The sequence below is a fragment of the Artibeus jamaicensis genome, unplaced genomic scaffold (genome assembly GCF_021234435.1).
Source record: "Artibeus jamaicensis isolate MK-2021 breed Jamaican fruit bat unplaced genomic scaffold, CSHL_Jam_final scaffold_474, whole genome shotgun sequence".
In the NCBI taxonomy this organism is placed as follows: Eukaryota; Metazoa; Chordata; class Mammalia; order Chiroptera; family Phyllostomidae; genus Artibeus; species Artibeus jamaicensis.
Genome location: NW_026522046.1, coordinates 16,937,991 through 16,958,896, shown reverse-complemented (window position 1 = coordinate 16,958,896; position 20,906 = coordinate 16,937,991). Strand labels below are relative to the sequence as shown.

Below are 20,906 nucleotides of genomic sequence, written 5' to 3'. Positions count from 1 at the left end.
GGTTGTGCGCAGGTGATTTCTAAAGGGACAGGAGAGCCCCAGACGCTAGAGCAGAAGTGTAGCAAGGCCTATGCAGGCAATTTTAGAAAGGTGGGTGTTTCTGCAGTAGGGGTAAGATGGATTTGCCTTTAGAGGTGGGGGGGGGGTGACACCAATAACAGGCTTGAAAAATTTGGCTTAAAGACCAAATGCAATTGAATATCCCTTCCAAGGCTGTCTTTGGTTATTCTACCAAATATTATTTTCCTCTGAAAATTTCCATGTGTAATTTTGTCTCTTTCCAACTAGAACATAAACTTTTGGAAGGCAGAATTGAGGTATGTGCTTCTTGAATGTGTCAATGCCCTCAGTATGGTGTCTGATACATAGTGAAAGCTTTACCAACTTCTCAAATTCATTATCACCCTCATGTTGATAGTTGTACACTCAGTGCTTAAAATAAATTCAAAACATCTGTTAGGAGAATTAACCAATGCTAAGTCAAGACAAAAACTGAGAGGGCCAGCATATTTTACAGAAATGTCCTAGATTAGTAACTTTGCTGTTTAAAAAAACCAATTTAATAAAATTTGTCTCATAATGTCACATTTTAGCATCTTTATGATTGTTAATAACTGGGTAATCAACACTAAGATAACAAGAACGGACTTTCAGCTGCAGAAGTTGGATTTGCCTCTCAGAATCGCTTGTATGTAGTGATCGTTAATCAATGGGTGACATTTCCTGCAGACTGGCTAGCCCTGTGTCTCCAATCCCTGCTGGAGAGGACAGTCGTCTATGGCCTGAAACAGCATCTTCTCTACAGTAAGTGAGTGGGTATGATGACTAATACAGGCAGCTGAGCAAAAGACATGGCGGTGAATGAGAAGCGAAGTTGGGAAACGTAGCATCATTCTATCAAAGTTACAGAAAACCAGAGCAGCTCCTGTGCTTCTCTGGGGGAGGAAATGAGAAATGTCCATAAATGGGATTGTATGAACATGTTTGTTAGAACTGGAGAAGCAAGTAGAGAGGAGGAGGAATTCTCCCATAAAAATCTAGTCCAATGAGTAAAAGAAAAAGTGAACCTCTCCTTCATCTAGAAAAGTAATGGATATAAATACAATGGGAATTATAGGTAGGTATAAATATTGATATAAATATCCAAAAAGAAGCCTGAAAAAAGACTGACAGAATGTATATGGCAAAGTCATAGGCCGCAAAAATAGGATCACATAAAAGAGACAATAAAGAATATGAAATAAAGACTCACAGGGGACAGATATAAGTCAAACACTCAGAAATCTGCAGGATTGTCTGACTCCTGATTCTTCGTCTGGCATGCTACCCCATACTGCAACACGCACTCCTCCTTATTTAGCTGTGATAGTAGTGATTGTTAATTTTAACCCTGAAATGTTTCAGGTTGTTAACGTTAACCTTGAAATGTCATTGCCCATCATTTCACTCCTTCAGATCTAGGGGACAGGCATGTGTCAAACAGTCTGCCTGTCAACACGGTTTGCCTTGGAAATGACAAGAACCAAGGAAGCATCACCAAAAAGACAATCCAGAAACAGTGCCTGGTTAAAGCACATGCAAACCTAGATATACCATGTATTCTAAGCAACTGTATCTATGGAGAGGGATAGTCATAAAACTATATATGCTCTAAGAAAAATTTGAGTCCCAAAAGTCAATCGATCCTACCAGAGGCTCATAAACAACATAAGCTGTCCTCTTACATCAGTCTGGGTATGTCACTGACAGCCACGGTCCCGTCCTGAGTCTCGCTCTCTCCATCTTCCTCCTCTTCATCACTACTTTCCGACTCCTCACTGGAGGAGGAGTAATCAGTCACTTTCTTCAGTGGGCGGTTTGTCTCTTCAATCCGGAGTTCTCGGAGTTCTTTGGCTAATGCCGTCAGATCCTACAAAAGGAAAGTTTGTTCAGCATCTATGAATTGTAGATAGGACCACAGCGACATTTTTCAGCAAGTCAGTGCTCCAGCATAAGCAACAAGAAAAAAGCTCTATACAGAATTGTTACAAACATAGTTACTGCATGGAATTAAGGAAACAATGTTTGTAGCGTGTAGAAACTAGAAAAGATGAAGTAAATTTAAACTTTGTTCAAAACCAATTGCTAGACTGAGACTGTTCGGTTCTGAATACACATGTGTATATATGTGTATGTGCATTGTATGTGTACACATATATACAAACATTGGGTTCTCGCTTTATTTTGGGAAGGTGCAGTTGGTCACCCTCAGGTTAGTGGGAAAATGCGTGGGATTAGAAATTGCTCCCTGGTATTGTGGGACTCCTGCCAAGCCACAGGCATGGCCTTTCCGCTGTTACGATTGCTACTGTACCAAAATGTAGCATCAGTCACAGAACAGAGCAATTCCCAAGATTCCAGCTCCAACAATGACTCATTTGGGGTGTCATCATTCCCTGGAGAGCAGGGGTATCACATCAAATAATGGCCCACCCAACCCAAGGCCCAGAGCCACTGAAATTTACAGCCACAGAGCTGAGTTAATCAAGAGAAACAAAGAAACAAAAAAAGTTATCTTCCAGAATAATGGGCGTTTCATTTAATTTTGGTTTAAATTTCAGTCATCTGGCAAAAACCCTGGTGAGGACCACTGAAATGAATGTGCAAACACCAATAGGAAGAGATAATTTTTCAGTTTTCCACGAGTATGATGGAACCTTTAGCCTGATGGATGTGATGACGTGGCATTTAATCACCGGGCAGACTGCAGGCAGTGTGCTGAATATCCGACTACCTTTTATTTGACATGCTTTCCGAGCAATGCAGAGGGAAGCATTTTCTGCAAAAGCACGGCCGCTCTAATTTGCATGGGTTCAGCTGCCCATGGCACACAGCATGCAAATGAGGAAAAAGCAATTTGACATCAGTCTTACCATTTCTCCCTATATTAGTGACCCATGTGGGAATCAGAACATTCGGCGAGAGATAGGGGATTAGGGAGAAAGAAACTCATGAAAGATACTAAATCCCAGTTTTCTTATGGCCATATTCTCTCTTTATTTCAACCCAGAAATGGACTTGTCTAATTCACTTGATTTAGGATTATAGCAAATGTAGGTGATCTAAATGACGTTTCATAATTCATACTAACTGGTTAGGAAAAATACGATTAATGCATATGATTAAATTAAAATTTGATTTTGAGAAGACCACAGGTTGTTATGTTTCTTTACCATTAACCTGTATGTCAGGTATTCCTATAATGGTTAAAGCCAGGAGAGGAACTACTTCAGGTATTTTATTTGGTCTAGAATTTAGGAAGTTCAAGGTGTTAAAATGAAGGAGTTATTTCTTTTTAATTTCATAGAAACCAAAGGGAAAGCAATAATGACTTTGAAATTTGTTCTGAAATCACTTGAAGTCCTAGGAAAATAGATAATTTTGAAAATTCAAATTGTACATTTTCCACCCAAACGCGCTCTCAGGGCTTTTACACATGTGCAGATGCACACCCGGCCCCGGTCTTAGTGTGCACCTTTGCTGCACTAATGAAAATGAAAGTAGAACTGACACATATTAAAAAAAAACCCCAAGGGTATTTAAATATAATGTATACCATTGAAGAAGAGAAAAATTACCACATGGAATTTTATTCAAATTTATTTCTGGTTTCTTATCAATGGGCCAAAATAGGAAAAGCTAATATTTGAGTTCCTAATTTTTATTTTTTATTCCCCTCTTGACAATTGTTTATCTTTATCAAATTGAGAGCAAAGTGAAGGGTATGCTAAACTTGAGCACACTGGGAAAATATAGCCTCAATCTTTGTTAAGGTTATGAATGAAAAAAGGTGTTATAATCCTCCAAAGCACTAAAATAACAACCAATTGAATACATTTATATTGTATTCTCCTTCCCCATGTTAGAATCATGTTAAGCCTCATCAAATAATATACCTAGTACTTAAAATGTTACTGGTCATTAAAAATACATTTTATTATGATTTAAAGAGAGAATATGGTTTAAAATAGTTTATTTCTAATGTTAATAGTTTCTAATATTAGCTATGATTTATTTAAATTAATAATACATTTTCCCCATGGGTTGGTTTTCCTATCTCTGATACCTCCGAAGAAGACAAAGGAGATTTAAAAAAATAATTAGAAATATTTAGCTGGTCCAAAGCCCATTGATTTAAAGAAACCCTCACTTCTTAAAATGATCTAAACTCTTCCAAACACTGTATTTAAAGGAATAATTTAAAGTTCTGACCGACTTTATAATTTTGCTTTTAATTAAATTTTTTATTTCTGCATTATTAAAAAGCTATCTTTACTGAAACATTAAAAATAATTGCAAAATTTTTAAGCTTAATTGGTAACAGCCTGGAGGATGAAACATAGATAAAAATCCCTATGGTAACACAAATAAGTAATTCAAAAGTAATCACCCTGGTCTAAAAAAAAAGTAATCTTCCGTTGCCAATAGCCAATGTATTTTGCTGCAGTTTTGCTTCTTATCCACCCACTCTGGAACACTTACAATAGCAGAGTTATAGGAAACAGGCGTGATCTGCCCGTGAGGCCACTGGGTTCAGACCCTCTCTCACACGTGTTCTTCTCTGACAACACCAATTCTCTCCACAGAATGAGTTTCTGTGGTAATTTATTGCTTGACTGTCTCAAGCCTGAAGCTAAAAGGTTTTAAAACAGGGAAAAAGTGCTATTTAGCATAAAAATATCTGAGTGTATTACTATAAAAGAAATATGGTAAAATGATAAGATTTTTTGACTATAAAGTAAATGTGAGGATAGTTAAGAGGCCCTTACTCAACAGTTTCTTTGATGCAACATTTTTTAGGATCAAGTTGATATGATTTTTCATGCCAAAAGACTTATTTAATCTGACAATTATGAATACTTTGCCTAAAAGGATGCTGTTTTAAGAAATAATATGGTTTATTCAAATTTTAGTTCAGTTTTTTAACTATTAAAATGATAAAGATTTTAAAGCTGGTCTTTTCTTTACATATTAATTTTTCTGCCCTTTTTAAGAAGTCTGAAGATACAGCTTGGGGAAGGAACTTCACTTCAGTATTGCCCCCTAGTTTACTGCTCAAGTCTTCCAAACTGGATGTGCCCTGGGATTTTTCAGATTCCTACATACTAATGAAAAAACAGTGGTAAAGCCAGTGTTTGCTTGTGCCACGACACTCATGCCATGTATTTCATTGTGCTAAACTATGAAGAACATTTATTTCCAAAGGTTGTGTGGAACAATCACAGACTATGCTATGCAATCTCATATTCCACCGGAAAGCAAGTGCCAGATTAATGGACACTCCCCCAGATGGATTTTTATGAAAAAATCAAACCATGAATCTAGCAATGAGTTTTGGAAAGAGTTTTATGACTTTTCATTCCAATCGTGGATTATCTAAATGTCAGTTCAGTGACTGGAGAGAATCCTTATCAAAATCGAAATGGAGGTGGGAGGAAAGGTTTAATTCACGGTTTCTCAACTGTGGCACTACTGACATTTGAGGCCGGATCACCCCCTCCGGTTGTTCTCCTGTGCACTGTGGGGTGTTTAGTAGCAGCTCTTGCTCTACCCACAAGACGACAATAGCACTTTTCCCACTTCTGTGCTGTGACAACCAAAACTGCCTCCAGACTTAGCCGAATGTTACCTAAGTGGAGGGAAGGAAAGGAAGGAATTGCCCCTGACTGAGAACCACTGCGTTAGGCAGAACCAAGTAATTCTGCATTGTTAGCAATGGGGATAATGATACTCAGGGGGGAGGGTGGAAGATTTTTTTTTTTAACCACACATGGCCTGAGAGGGTTTTGGTAAATAGCTTCTACCCCTACCCAGTTACTTGTATCTCTGTTGTCCCCTCTCATCTCTGTCCAGTGTGTTAAAGTATAACAAAACACAACAATTTTTAAAATCTTAAAATATCCTGGTTAACCAGATGAAATCTCTGAGAAATCTTTCCAGCATGACAGCCACCTCCATGCCCATTTCTGCACTCATGAGATTTCCCTTGAGTTGTGCACATACACAACCATTTCTTCAAGTCTTTTCCAGGAAGTTGGTAAAACCTGTGATAATCCCTGCCCTGCTCACTAATAGGAGGGAAAGGAGCAAGGCTGCAGCACAGAGCAATTACGTAAGTGCCCCTTTTCTGTTCTCTAAGTGCCATTCACACACTGCAGTCACGTAGTCTCATTCTTTTTTAAACAAGTATCCCTGAACTGTGAAAACTACTTTCAAAACCACTCTGAGTTTTGAGGCAGCCAGAATGCTGAAAAAGTGAGGCTTTGGGGTAAAGATCAGAGGCATAGAAACATGCTTCCCCTACCTGCCAGAACAGCCTATGCCTCTGGCCCAAACCTTAACATGAGAACAACGTCTTGGCTTGGCAAAGCATTTCATACTTCAGAAATGCTCTCACACACATGATCTTGAGTGACCCTAAACAATCCTGTGAGCAAGGCAACACAGGGGTTTTTATTCCCATTTCACAGATGAGAAAACTGTGGCCCAGAGAGTCTGCAGACTGGTGCCAGCCAGTTACTTATTGGGGAAGCCAGAATTTGAATGCAGCTTGTTGAGCCAGTGTTTGTTTTCATATCATTTCACAAAAATGGTGTTCAGCAGAGCTACAGCCTTAAAGCCACAATGGTAGTCGTCAGATTCCATGCAGTTGGGACTCTTTGCAAGACCTGTCTCTTAAAAACAAAAACCAAAAAACAACAAAAAGACACTATGCTGTATTCATGCAGGTCTGACAAACGGCAGTAAGGCAGTCATCCTTCTTAGCAAGCTACTTAAGATCGACAAAGTCATATATTTCTCTAATGGAAAAATGTCTCCATGAATAAGGAAATAAAGTCACTTAACTCGCCAGTATTCATTAACTAAAGTTGATGTTGTTGCTGATGCTGTAGTTAATGTCCCACAAAATTAATCTAACAATACCCAGTAACTCTTTGTTCACAAATCACAGGCTATAAATTTGGAGTGCCCTAGAATGATGTCTCTTTTCTTTGTTAGCAAGACTACCATCCTCTAGCAAGTCTGGCGAGCACAGGTTAAAAAGCTCAGATTTGCTACCGGAAGGTACTAGAATGAGAAACCCTGCCAATAACAAAGCACTGGTGCTTATTTTTGGCCAGACTGGCACATTGGAAAAGTAACATTCTGATCTAGAGAAAGATCTCTGGAGCTTTACTGAGGGTCTGAGGGCCTCAGATGGACTTCTGTCGACAGGGCTCTCCTCCTGAAAGATCACTCCAAATGAGTGAACTTCAAATCTGTGATCCAGTAGGCCACTTTTCTGAATGTCAGTATCAGAAAGCAGTTTTATATTTATATTTTATAAAAGCATGACCAAAGAAAGGTAATACTAACCTCATCTATAGCTTTCTTATAGCTCTGACATAAGAAGAATCCAATCCAGAAGAATCCACAGGAAAGAAAAAGCCAGAAGAAAGGCAGCCAGTTAGACACAAAATGGGAATTGTTAGTACACAATTAGTGAGTGCAAAAGGGCAGAGAACCTCAACCCAGAACAGTGCAAACTCCCTTCATGATTACTCTCATTATACTACTCCTTTACTTTAAAATGTAGTAAACAGAGTTGACCAAGAAGGTATCACATTTATTTCATAGAATAGATTCTCAAAAAATTTAAGTGGATTGTAACTTTTCCCAAAACAATTTCTAGCTTTCAAATTTCAGCCTCTGTGCTCTTCTTTCCTTCTACCCAGGTTCTGTTGAGCCACAGCAGTGCAGCTAGAACTCATGGCACCAGGCCCCCTGGCAGACCATGCTTATCAGGTTTTGGTCCTGAAAATATAGTCCCAGAGGCATGAAAAGCAGCAACAGAAAAATTATAATATTAATTCATATGGAAAATCATATGGAGAAAGGGCAGAATTGACAAAAGAAACCCATAGAAACTGCCCAAATGTCATTAACTACTAATTTCAATATCTTTTTGTCAAAGCAGCTGAGTAAAAATTATGGAATGATATGAGTTATTTGCTAAGATCACCAAATCCCTAAAGGCAGATAAGTAATCCAAGATCGGTTCTTTCCTCATCAGGTATGACTTCGTTCTGGACGCTTCCTTCTTATTAGTCTTCACAATTTTTATTTCATAGTCACGAGTGTATCTCCGACTACTTTATCCTGTGGGTTCTCTGGTAATTGAAAAGTTTAAAACTTTTGGAGGGAAAAGCACTCACAGCTGGTCGACTAGGTCGGGTTATGTCCCTCGATTCCTCTGGTTTCGCCTTGGCAGGCTCATGGGGAAGCACAGGTGATCCTTCTGACTTGCTGTTGGCTGGAGGGACAAGCAGAGGGCCAAGAAAGATAATGGCGGTCAGAAAGCGCTGGCTCAAAGTTCAGGAGTTCTGTGGTGAGTCATTGTTCAGGATTACTCAGCTGACCCATTCACTGAGGTACATCCTCATGCAAACCCATGAACAAAACAGTCAATGTTTAGGCAAATGAAATCAAACAAACACATTTAGGCTTATAACCTAGGAGTCACAAAATTAAGTAAATTTATATTTGAATCAAGGCAACAAAGTGTCCACAGCTGTGGGATGTGCCACTGATGTTAGAAGAATACACACACAGGCAGCCACAGGCCGGCCCACATCCAGGGTCAGGAACAGGGGCATCACATGTCAGATGTCAACCTTTTCCAAATGGACATGCAGTGATTTTTATTTATTTAAAGTCATAAAAAGGCTGAGAAGGTAAATTATGATGTATCTAGTGAAAAGGTTAAGAAAAGTGTGTTAATATTTATCAAATTACACTTTACAAAGTCTTGGTCTTCATTACTTAGAGGCCAAATTATCTTTTGAAGAAGGTTATTGAGAAAGAGTAAATTTAGATTAGCTGGAAACAATGTGTTGTCGTGTCTAATTAGCTGGACATATTAACATTTTCCACTAGCATCCTCATTAATAAAAACCAAACAATGATGAATGACTTGAATTAAATGATTAGAGGCTACTTTTTACCTGTCTAGTAAGAATAACCAGAAGAGTTAAATATATTTTTAAGATCAAAATTTTATTTCTTCTCAAGTATATATGTATTCTACACTGGTCTTTATTGAATTTCACTTTGAAATATAACTGGTACTATGAAGTATGTTCCAAATGCAAAAAAGGGACTAATGGGAAGAGGATACTTGGGGGCACAGGAATCTCTCATCGTGGAAGTGGAAATTCAGAGACTGGTAAGTGACTATATTTTTAAATGGGACCAATATTCTGTGATCTCTCTGGAAAACATTGGTATCTGTGATTAGAAAGAATTTAGTCCGCACCAGATGCCACATAATTGGAAATGGCGGCCCACTCCTGTAAGGATGTTGAAGCTGAGAGCGGTGAAGCATCTTCAGAATCACACAGTGGTGGCCACACCAGGAGCAGATGTCACGCAAGTCAGGAAGTAGCCCGACTCCCTGCCCATGGCTCTCCTCACCCGGCCACGCTGTCAGGGAGAGGTAAAGGGAAGCTTTACCTCGCACTCTGGTCCGTTCGCTGGACCCTGCTTGAGATCCAGGCTGAGAGCCACCTTGGGAGCTGGGCTGGGAACTGGGGGTGCTGGAGCTGGAGGAACTGCCACTGCTGGTCCTCTGCAAGGGGCTCTCTAAGACGGGCTCAGTTCTCCGGAGGTCAGGGTTGCTGCAAGGATGGCAGAGCACAATGACTACACTCTCAAGACCTTGCCCTTGGTAGACATATGCATAGTCTAGTCAGTCCCACCTCAGTGCAAAGGGATAAAGAGAATGCTTATTGACCTTGAACTAAACTGGTCAATGACCATGACTATCATGGAAATGACAGTCATGCCACCCTCTGTGGAGCTCCTGGCCAGATCACTATTTGGAGGGAATCAACTCTTGACTCAACTCTTGGGTCATCACACTTCAAATATTGATATTACATCCGAAATGGTGAAACTTCAAAGGAGGCTTTCTTTTAAACCATTTACCCTGTGTTCACTATAAAAAACTTGAAAAATATTCAAAGATAAAAATAAGGAAGCAACACATGCAATCTCTAAACTAAGAGATATTTAACTACATTTTAATTTTGCTATATCATCTTCCAGTCTTTTTTCTTTTGTGTATATGGAAATATACTGTATATTCCGTTTCACAGCTTGCTTTTCCCCCCTCAACACTGCATTGTGAGTAGCTTCTTATGATTCTAAAAACAATATGAGATATCACTTCACACTCATCAGAATGGCTGTCATCAATACATCAACAAACAACAAGTGCTGGTGAGGCTGTGGAGAGCAGGGAACACTTCTGTGCTGCTGGTGGGAATGCAGATTGCTGCGGCCACTGTGGAAAGCAGTAAGCAGATACCTCAAAAAATTAAAAATGGATCTGCCTTTTGACCTAAAATTCCTGATAATATATCAGAAGGAACCCAAAACACTAATTCAAAAGAACATAAACACCCCTTTGTTCATTGCCTTCACCAAGATATGGAAGCAGCCCCAGTGTCCATCAACAGATGAGTGGATAAAACAACGATGGGACATTTATATGGTGGAATTCTACTCAGCATAAAAAAAGACGAAATTTTTTACCCTTTGCAACAGTATGGATGGACATGGAAAACCTTATGCTAAGTGATGTAAGCCAGTGAAAGAAAGACAAATACCATATGATTTCACTCATTTGGGGAATCTAATGAACAAACTGAGCTAACAAGCAAAATAGAGACAGACTCATAGATAGAGAGCAGGAGGCAGCTAAGGAGGGGGGAAGGTAGGGGGTGAAGGGATTGAACAAACAGGTGAAAGGGCTCATGGACATGGCAACAGTGCGGTGGTTATGAGGGGAGGAGGGGTATGTCAATGTACACAGGTATTAGCAGTCTTCACAGCAGTGTACCTGATGGTCCATGTGGACCAGAATTCTCACCACATGCTTTATTATCAGCAGTTTGGTAATTTTAAAGAAATTTTGTATCCTGTTGTTTTCATGCAGTTTAAAATGTTACACTGAGACACATGAATTTTTACTCACATTTGCTTGCCATTTATAATTCCTCTTCGGTGAATTGCCTAATCAGTTCCTTTGCTTGTATAGCTAGTGGTGTATCTGCATTTTTTAATTTCTTGGAGGAAGCCTTTATACACTTTGGCTATTATCAAAGGGAGGTGTGTTTTCAAATAATGATTATTAAGTGCTAACTCAAGAACAAATTAGCTTCCTGGTAGGCTACTAGCCCTATTTTTTAATAAAATCATTTGGTATTATTTGTCTTCGTATCATTCCTGCTCCCCAAATCAGAGTATGTATCCACTCACTGTCAGTTTTCACTAGGCACTGGGCCAGGCATTTGAGATATGATCGTGAACAAGACATAGCCACGCCCTCTGCCAGCTTAGCTGGACACACAGAGACACCTGCATTCACGTGTTGCCTGTCGTGAGCACAGGGCAATATGGGAGCACCTCCTGGACCACCTGCAGGGACTGTGGAAGCCTCGCCAGAAGAGGAGACATCTATGCAGTGGTGGTGGGAGGCTACTGCTGAGGTTTTTAGGGCTTCAATATAAAAATAAGCAGCATTCTCCAGGTTTCTACAAAGCTCTTCCATTGTAATTTACAACTCACAGACTTTTCATTTTTTTCTTAACATAATGTTGGGCATAGATAATGCAGTGACCCGTGACTCAAAGCTCAACTCTACTGTCATCCCACTGCCGAAAAGAATCATGTCATATCAACCCCTTTCATGTTCCCAATGTCCTCAGTTCTGCAAACACTTCCATCTCTGCTAAAAGTGCAGATTTTAATGCCGTGAGACATCATGCTATAATGTAATTTTATGCTTTTATTTTGCTCTGCACATTTCAAGAGTTTATTGAGTGCGTACTGGGAATTCTGTCCTATGTTGCATCTTGAATGTTTTACACGTAAATATGAAAATAATATGACATACTTGCAGTTTAGTCTACCAAAAACCTCTGTGACACACTTGCACTTTAGTCTGCCAAAAACCTCTGACACACTTGCACTTTAGTCTACCAAAAACCTCTCTGACACACTTGCAGTTTAGTCTGCCAAAAACCTGGCCACGAAATGGCGTCCTGATAGCAGCAACTAAACCAAATAATGTCTTTTTGAAAACATAAGAAACTTGCTTTGTGGTAACATACCTGCCAAACAATTTCATTGTTATAAAGATTCTTAAATATTGGGTTATTGGAAAACATGGCTGGAGGCCCTGGGAAACACTATATGTAAAAAATATATAGTATTTATATTTAATCACATAAATGTAAAATTGATGACGAATTTGTCTTTATAAGTTATTATAGTAAAGGGGCTGCTAAGCTGGCATAACAGCAGAATTGACCACAAATGTGATCGAGGGCAAACTTTACAAATTCTCAATGTTTGTATGGCTCTCCTTTATGTAGTAACTCTTTTGTAAAAACTGTTAGAATTTAATTGACTAAATTAGGTTTAGATCCATACTGGAAAGACTCTTGATTTGGAGAATACATAAAATGTGAAATGTATAATATTTCTGAAATATCCTACATTTCAATGTTTTCATTTTTCATAAAGAGACAATTCCATCTTCTTTAATTTCCAAATAATAAATTCTTCCTATTGTCTTCTTTTATTAAACAGCAGTGATAAGGAAGTATTTATGTATTATTAATACAGTACAAAATATTTTTTCTAAAAATTATATTGCTAACCAGCTGTATTGCAGATTAAAGGGGATGGTCATACTCAGGTTTCTGGGTAGTTACTCTCATTCTGGGCAGTGGTAATGTAGTGTTCTTCGTATAAAAAACCAATCTATTGACAGAAGTGTGGCTGTAAGCTCTGAGTTTTTCCCCTGGTGCGTGGGAGTAGGATCCAGCCATTAGCTCTCACGTAGCACTTCTTTGATCTTTTACCCCAAACCTTTTACTGAGCCCCTACTTAATGAGTTCTCACTCACTGGACCACTGTGAGGGATGGAGGGGAGCAGAGGTCACAGGACAGATAGTCAAGTTATAACACAATCCTAGAGATGAGTATGTGCTGTGGAAATAAGAGAACAAGGCAAAACTCTGTGTGCTGCGTGCGAAAGTCTTTAAATATTGTTGGAGTTTGGGAACAATGTATGCAGCTTAGAACAGGCAAGGTGGTATCAGGAAGGAGACAGGACTTGACTGGGCCTTGGAGGGCTGAGCAGGAAGGCTGGGGGAACAGCCTGAGCAAAGACCCAGGGGCTGGGGTTTTCCTTGAGCTTATTGGTCTAGAGGGGACACCAGACTGATGAAATACCCCGGGGCAGTGGGTCATCAGAAAACATGGGTGGCCGATGCAGCAATGGCCTATAAAGCCTGGCAGAGGACATGGGTCTCCCAGGGTAGGCTTCCAGATGTAAAGAGTTGCAGGCTGACCGGCAGGATGATGCTGTCATGTCTGATGATAAGGCCTGAGTCAGCGTTGTCCCAGCATAAAGAGGGGCACAGATATTAGCAGAACCAGCTGGGGTGGGCATGTGTCTCTGAAAGGACCCAGAGGCGGTTTCTCCGTGAGGCCTAATTGGTTCCCAGGGGCATTAAGTCCCTGACCTGGGTCTCATTAGCACAAGCCCTCCCCACTGGAGCCAGCCCGCTCGGAGCTGACCTTAACAGTGCTGCTATTTTTGCTGCTGAAGAACGAAAGAAGTACTTCCTTTCTCAGTAACCACACACAGAAATAGGAAAAAAACTGCAAAATGCCTTTTCTGTCTTATTTTTTGGTAAAGTATGAGTATTTTGGGAAAAAAAAGCCACACTGTTCATATTTTTCTCTTCCTTATTATGTAGTACTAGATGGTCTGGCCTGAGAGGCGATCAGTTTCAGAAGAGTTCCATGAAATAACAGATTTCCCTTGTTCACTGAGGAACTGAGCCAACTCAGATCCAAACATGTAAAAACTTGATAACGGTCACATAGCTTGCTTTAAATGCCGACTTTGAGTTCAGACACTTGCCATCCCACAGATGGTGCTGCTTTGTCTATAAAATATGTGGGAAAATGAAAAATGTGGCAATTGTTCCATTTACTTCACTCATATAAAAAGTCAAAACATAAAATTAGGATTACAAAGTGGGCCAAATCTATAATTAACTGGCGGACTGCCAAAATGCACTTTGCTTTGTTCTTTGATGACGCAGCCAATGAGGACAAAGGAGTTGTAAGAAGGCAGGATAGGACAGAGAATTATTTTTTGAAATTAAGCATTTAGTTAGTGGTTTTTGACTGGGAGTTTCAGGCTTAATTTAAATCTTTTTATATTGAGAATGTACTTGCTTAATCAAATTTGAATTTTCTTTAAGAGAACACATGAGTCAAGCAAGGTTAAATATTAAAGTGCCCGGAATTTTTTTAAACAGCATTTAAAAAAATGACCAACTCAAATCCTGATTTAGGTTTAATTCATCACCTCCACAACATAAGGCATTTGGGACCCCATAGGGCCACTGAGAGCTGCCCTTTGAACTTGCAGGCTGAGCGAGGCCCAGCTGCAGGCACTCGAGAAGGAAGGGCAGGGAGTCACGGTGGCGGTGTTTTTGCCCAGACTTCAGCCATCTAGGAAGGGCGCAGATAAAGTACTTGATGATACTAGTTCCATTTCCCAGCTAGTGCAGGGAAATGATGGCGGTATAAATAGGCCTCACGGGACGACAGCCTTTAAAAGGTGGTGAATGAATATTGCAAGATGAGGATCAATAACCATAAGGTTCAGATGAGCTGTTAACAGAATCACAAAATCACATAACGAGTAAGGTGGAGGCCAAATGGTGCCGTGTCAGTCACCAGGCAATGACCAATGACCCCCTTTGTCTTGGGAAAACAAGGCAGCAGTGACAGCCACACTGCTGACGGGTTAGCACAGCGTGCTGCTCAGGGGTGAGGCCCCTGGTGCAAAACTACCAGGTCTCAAGCATTGGCTCTATCTCTAATTTTGTCACCTTGGGTAGTTTACTTGTGTTCATCTCTGTTTCTGCATCTATAAAATGGAGTTGATTCGAGTCCCCATGTCCAAGAGCGGCCACGCAGTTTAAATTAGCTAACATCTGTAATGCACACCAACACTGAATGGTACTCTGCATGTGTAGATGTTCCAGAATGTTTCATGAGTAAAGGCATAAATATTAAGTCACTCCACACCAAGCAGAAGGCAGTGGTCCACAGGGGCAGCCCCAGGACATTTTCTTGACCAACTGATGCCAGCACTGCTGTACCTCTTCTGCACTGTATCTACTTAAAAATGTGTCTTCTCTAGGGCTCTTTTTAATTTGGTGTGGCATGTGCAGATGGTGGAAGAGTGGCATAGCAGGCAGGTTTGTTTCCTTTTCCAGGAGAAGGAAGGCTACTGAAACAGTAAAGGTTTGATTTTTTCTCATGTTACAGGTACATGCATGCTTATATATGCCCATTTTAACTCGAGAGTCTTTGATTTAGGACACTAAGTAGTTTACTGATTAAAACATTGTTTACAAAGTTATCAAAAAATGTCACTCCTTCTGCAGTTGCTGTCTAAGGTCTTGTACCTCACAGCTGGAGGTCATTTGTGCTGAATTCAGGAAGCAAAAACTGAACTTATTAGGTTCTGCCTCTTTTTCTTTACTGGTTTAACACAAAAGTGTTTTATTTCTCCATCATGTTACAATATATGCAGGTAGAACTACTCTCCTTTTGGCTCTTCTCCACATGGTGATCCGGAGATTCAGGAAATAGAATCTGGCCCCTAGTAATACCTGTAGCTTCAAAGAGCAGCAGGTATATTCTATCCTCTGACCCATATGTCCCAGAGTCAGGCAGCCTGGGTTGAGTCACTAGGTTGGTCCCAAGGTAACATAATGCCTTGTGCATAGGGGGTTTTCAATACACACTGGCTGAATTTAGCAAATGAAATAAAAATGATTAACAAAACATCTCAAACCTGTCCCTTATTATATATGTAATCTTTCCTGGGATCCACTCTAAATGTGTTAGTTTTCTAGTTTCCCTTGAGAGTCATTTCAAGAAAAAGCCTGGGAGGACAAAAAGGAATATTGACCAAGTGCAAAATGAGTAGCTTAGAAGCATAAAGGATGAATTATTTAAAAGCTACCTTTTTTATGGCTTTATGGTTGGGCATCTGTCTGACAAGCTCATTCAGACCATTATGATGTAGAAGGGTCTCTGTATTTTAGTAATGGCTCCAGTGACCACACCTCCTGGTGTCCATGACCTTTATATATCGACCTAGGGCTTGACCACATGACCTGTGCAGGCCAATGGGACATCAGCAGAGATGATGCAAGCAAAGTCTCCAAATGCACTTGTGCACTGGGGCCTTCCTTCTTGGACTGAGATGTGCAAACAGTAAAGAGGCCCGGGATGAAAGATCACGTGCAGGCACAGCTGACCCAGCAGCTCAGTGCAGCTGCACGAGTGAGCTCAAGTGAGACCAACAGAACTGCTTAGCAAACCCATAAAACCAGGAGAAATAATGAATTGTTATTATTTCAGGCCACTAAGTTTAAGGGTGCTTCGTTATGCAGCAAAGATGAATTAAAAGCTATTTCTATCACAATAAACTAAATCCCTAAGTTTTTAAAAATGCAATCTAATCCAAAGTTGCAAAGTCTGATTCAGATCTTAAGTGTTGGTCACTTGGAGACATGTGATAGCTAGAAACAGGTGTGTTAGTAGGACTGTTCCATGTGGCAAGAGATGGGGATTCTCCATCCTCCACATCTTCAGTATTATCTCTTAGCTCACTCTGTCCCCACCTCCTCCAAGGAGGTAAGCAGAAAAATGTTAGCTACCTCATAAAGTCTGCATTCTTTGCGCAAAGTACAATATTGAAGTGATTTTGAGGGAAAAGTGCATGTTTAGCAAGCCACTGAGTAACAAACATCAACTATCTTAGGCCCTGACATCACTAAAATAACACTTCAAGAGGAACAAAGAGCTGCTTCTAATTTGACTACATAATAATAGTTCTCTGTCTTTTTGGTTGATAGAAGGAAAAGACAGAAAGTTGAGTTGAAATGATGCTTGATCTATAGCAACTAAAATTCTAAGCAATTGATTCAGGGAACGGAGCCTCAGGGCAGAGTTCAAAGGAGAAACAGCAGTGATAATTGGGGCCTCCAGCTGCTGAATAGGGCAACTGTAAATCTCAGGCTGGCTCTCTGGTCACAGGACAGCTCAGTCTTCCTCAGGCGGCTTACAGCAACACCAGCTCACCCTGAATCTGACGAGCTGCTGGACAATAATGGCCCATTCAGAGCTTCCTGCGATTGGTAACTCCACTCGGAATGGGTTAACTTCTTTGCCCTAAAGGGATTCACATTCTCTGTCAGGTTTCATCTTATTTATGGATTGACCCCTTCTTAAGGCTTGTCATGTGAAGAGGAAAATGAGAGCTTTATGATCGAAAGCATTCCATGTTTTAAAGATATGTACAAATAATCATCTAGTCTCTCTCAGTAGCAAGGGGCAGTCCTCGCTTATTATGAACACAACGAAGAAGAAGAAAACAGGCTGTCCAAGCTCATTCTATTTATAGTCTCAGCAGAGGCCATTTGCTATTTCAGTGGGTTCTAAAAAGGGGTGTATCTGTCATGAAAAATCTGAAGGAGGCTGAGGAACTAGAGCAGCCAACAGCATCTGTTACCACATGGAATCTGCTCAGATACTGTTAAGATATTATTTACTTTCCAGTTTCCCTGAGACCTCTACACCAATCAGGAGTGGATGCAACTTCCGGACTGCAGGATTATACATCACAATGGAAAATTCTCGGAGAGCACAGACTACCAGTGGGGGCGTAACCGTACTTCCGTGACCCTCCATAGTGCCAAAGAGGGGGTTCTTCATGAGAGCTAATCCTACTATAATTTGCCATGTTTAGGGAAGCTCTGCAGTTGGTCGCTACAGCATTTCTTTGGCAATTACTTTCCTATGTGTCTCAGGGGTTCCCAGGACACACTTCTTGACCTGATGTTAAAAATCACCTCAAACCAGGCCATTTTATTCTCTTGATTCCATAAAATGGTCTTGGAAGTGATGGTTTGGGATACTACAAACAGATTTGCCACTTTACTCTCTAATTTTTACAACTGTTGGGGAAAGCACCCCTGATTGGCTTCTGGGTTGCCTCTTTCATTCATTTATTCACTGATGCATTCATTCACTCACGAGCCCCCACTGTACTCTGATTTCTGTGAAAGGCTACTGAAAAAAATAAAAGGCCTGTGCTCTGGCCCACCACAGTCCAGGTGGCCAGTCCATATGCTTCTGAAGCAAAAAAAGAACACACGACATTTTCTAGGAAAGCAATAATGACCAAGGTGGGTGGAGGCTTTTCCCTTGGCCTTAACAATCTCGCTCCTTTACCTTGCTCTGATGGGCTGGGATCCTAGTCTGGGGCCCAGGGCACTGCCGTTTCCAGGAGAGTTCTTTCTGGCTAATGCTGGGGATATAGAAGTTGTTCTTTGAGGCACCTGAAAGAAAAGCAGAAATCAGAAATATTTTCCATAAAATAGCTTCCATGAACTACTGCCTGAAAAGCAGCCCACTTCTTCTGGAAGATTTGCCAGGAGTTACAGCAATTCTCATAGCACTTCTTCTGGAGAAACATGGAAAGAGATATCTTTAATGTCTCAAGACTAACTCCCTAAATAAAATCAAATAAAAGCCATTGAGGCATATTCAGCAACCATTAAGGAGGAGGGTCCAGAATTTTCAAAACAAATTTGAGAACAGACCAAGATAATTTATTTCACTCATTGAATTCCTTCTTTTGTGTAAGAGTGGTGGACACCAGATATTTTTTAGGGTACTGTAAACTCACCTGATCACTGGAAATTATATCAGATGACAGCCTTAAATTGAGTTTCATTTTTAGCTCACATCACAACTGATGGACAGATAAGGAAATTATGGAATCTGGTGAGAAACTAGGGTGATTTGGCTAGAACTTGGGAGATAACCCACGCCAGTGAGCTCAGAGAAACCATGGCAATAGGTCTGCATGTTCCCACTTCCTCATCAACTTGCAATGATTAATTCAAAACCAACTCCAAGACACTGTGCTTCAAAAGGTCAGTCTGCAAACATACTACAAAATAGGCTTAATACTGAAATACTGGAAGGGACTTCAGAAAGACTGAGTACCAACTGGACTGTGAGGTAATCTAGGAAAATGTATGTCTCATTAGTTAATCTGGCAAGGGCCTAAGGCAGAATTCAAGTATGCCTTCTCTTATGGAACCTTTTTAGTGAAATCAAATATGGTAAGTGTATTAAAGGAGTCCAACACGAGGGAAAAGTGGAAGAAAAAGTTTATGAAAGTGACCAGGAAATGAAAACACAGACACCCCATCACAGCTAAATGGGTTAAACATTCGTCAGGCGCTTTGGATCTACTTCCTGTTTTTGGAAGCAGGGGGGGTCTCTTTGAAAGTGTTTTTGCATTTTGTACTAGATATTTTTAAAACACGCTTTGTTTTAATATTATCACTGTAGTGAATGATATTAACACTAATATGAATTTTGTTAGTTATTAGGACGTATTTTAAGATAAAGACTTAGAAAGATGTGAAGTAAAACGCTCAAATCAGTGCTCATACCTGCACAAATTAAAAATTACTACGACCGTTTTTCCATTATCATTTTGTAAACATAAGTAGTGGTGGGGAAGAAAGAGTCTAATGAATTATTAAAACCTGAAATCTTTGTATTGATCTAGCTCGTCCCGAGTTACAAACGTGTGTCTGCATGTTTTCAGAGAGTGGACCGATCACCCCCACTCCTGGTTTCCACAGCTCTCATGCCTGTTTGCTCCTCCTCCCACCCTTTTTTCCACATTAAAATTTGTTCCCGAGATAACCTTTTCTGATGGCATCTCTGCTTCCAAAGAGGAGAACATGGTCAAAAAGCTATCATCAGCTCCTTTCATTTTCAAAATAATGTAAATCCTATTATAATATCCTTTTGAGAGGAAGATGAGGAACAATATTTGAAACCAGGTGGTGTTATCTGTTTTTATCACTTTGTTTATTTTTTTTTCTGGAATTAACAATGGCACTGATCACTGGAAACTGTGGAATATCCCATGGGTCATTGCTCTTATGCTGACTTCAGGAGAAAGGAGAATCCTGAATCAGGAAGAATCTGATGCAAAAAATTTCTCCACTATTTTGAAATAAGTACAAAATTTTGAAGGCAAAAACAAAACAAAAGAAACCAAACTCAGGACGGTTCTGTCCAGTGGGGGATAACTGGGCATTTTACCCTACAGTTTTATCCTCGGAAATGAATTAAAGTTGAAATTAAATTATGACTTGGCTTAGAAAAAGCTTTCCTTAAATGGGGCGGATTTAAATATCCTGGGAGTTGCTCTGGCTGGTGTGGCTCAGTGGATTGAACTCTGGCCTGTGAACTGAAAGTTCGCCGGTTTGATTTCCAGTTGGGGCACATGCCTGGGTTGCAGGCTAGGTCCTCAGTTGGGAGCATGTGAGAGGCAACCAATCGATACATTGATGTTCCTTCCCCTCTCTTTCTCCCTCCCTTCCCCTCTCTCTAAAAGTAGGTAAATAAAATCTTTTAAAAAATATTCTGGGAGCAATATTATTTCCTGATCACCTGAAATCTGTTTTCACTTTATATTGCTAAAGATAGGAATCACTAAATGTTCCATTTTTTATCTGGAAGTTTTTAATCTTCCAGATAAAGGTGTCTAGATGTGTAATAGATTCAGTTAGCAATAAAAGTATCCATTATTCTTTTTCTTAAAATGGATAGTGAAAAAATACTTTGGAATATTTAAGACCGAGAGTCCTAATTCTGGATATAGGCTCTATGTTTCCACCTCATCC

The 20,906-nt window shown here is 40.1% G+C and overlaps 1 protein-coding gene across 5 annotated transcripts in view; it reads right to left on the bottom strand.

Annotated features, from left to right (window-relative positions):
- The window catches only part of TNIK (TRAF2 and NCK interacting kinase), a 350,236-nt gene that overhangs the window by 36,034 nt on the left and 293,296 nt on the right, over window positions 1-20,906 (bottom strand). For 3 of the 5 annotated variants that reach the window (XM_053657848.1, XM_053657844.1, XM_053657846.1), the window contains 5 exons: window positions 18,424-18,530; window positions 9,532-9,695; window positions 8,235-8,332; window positions 7,396-7,419; window positions 1,725-1,909 (listed from right to left, as the gene is read on the bottom strand). In XM_053657848.1, coding sequence (XP_053513823.1) covers window positions 1,725-1,909; window positions 7,396-7,419; window positions 8,235-8,332; window positions 9,532-9,695; window positions 18,424-18,530 — 578 coding nt within the window. The remainder of the gene's footprint in view (window positions 1-1,724; window positions 1,910-7,395; window positions 7,420-8,234; window positions 8,333-9,531; window positions 9,696-18,423; window positions 18,531-20,906) is intronic. The other 2 variants (XM_053657845.1, XM_053657847.1) reach the window with 1 other exon arrangement.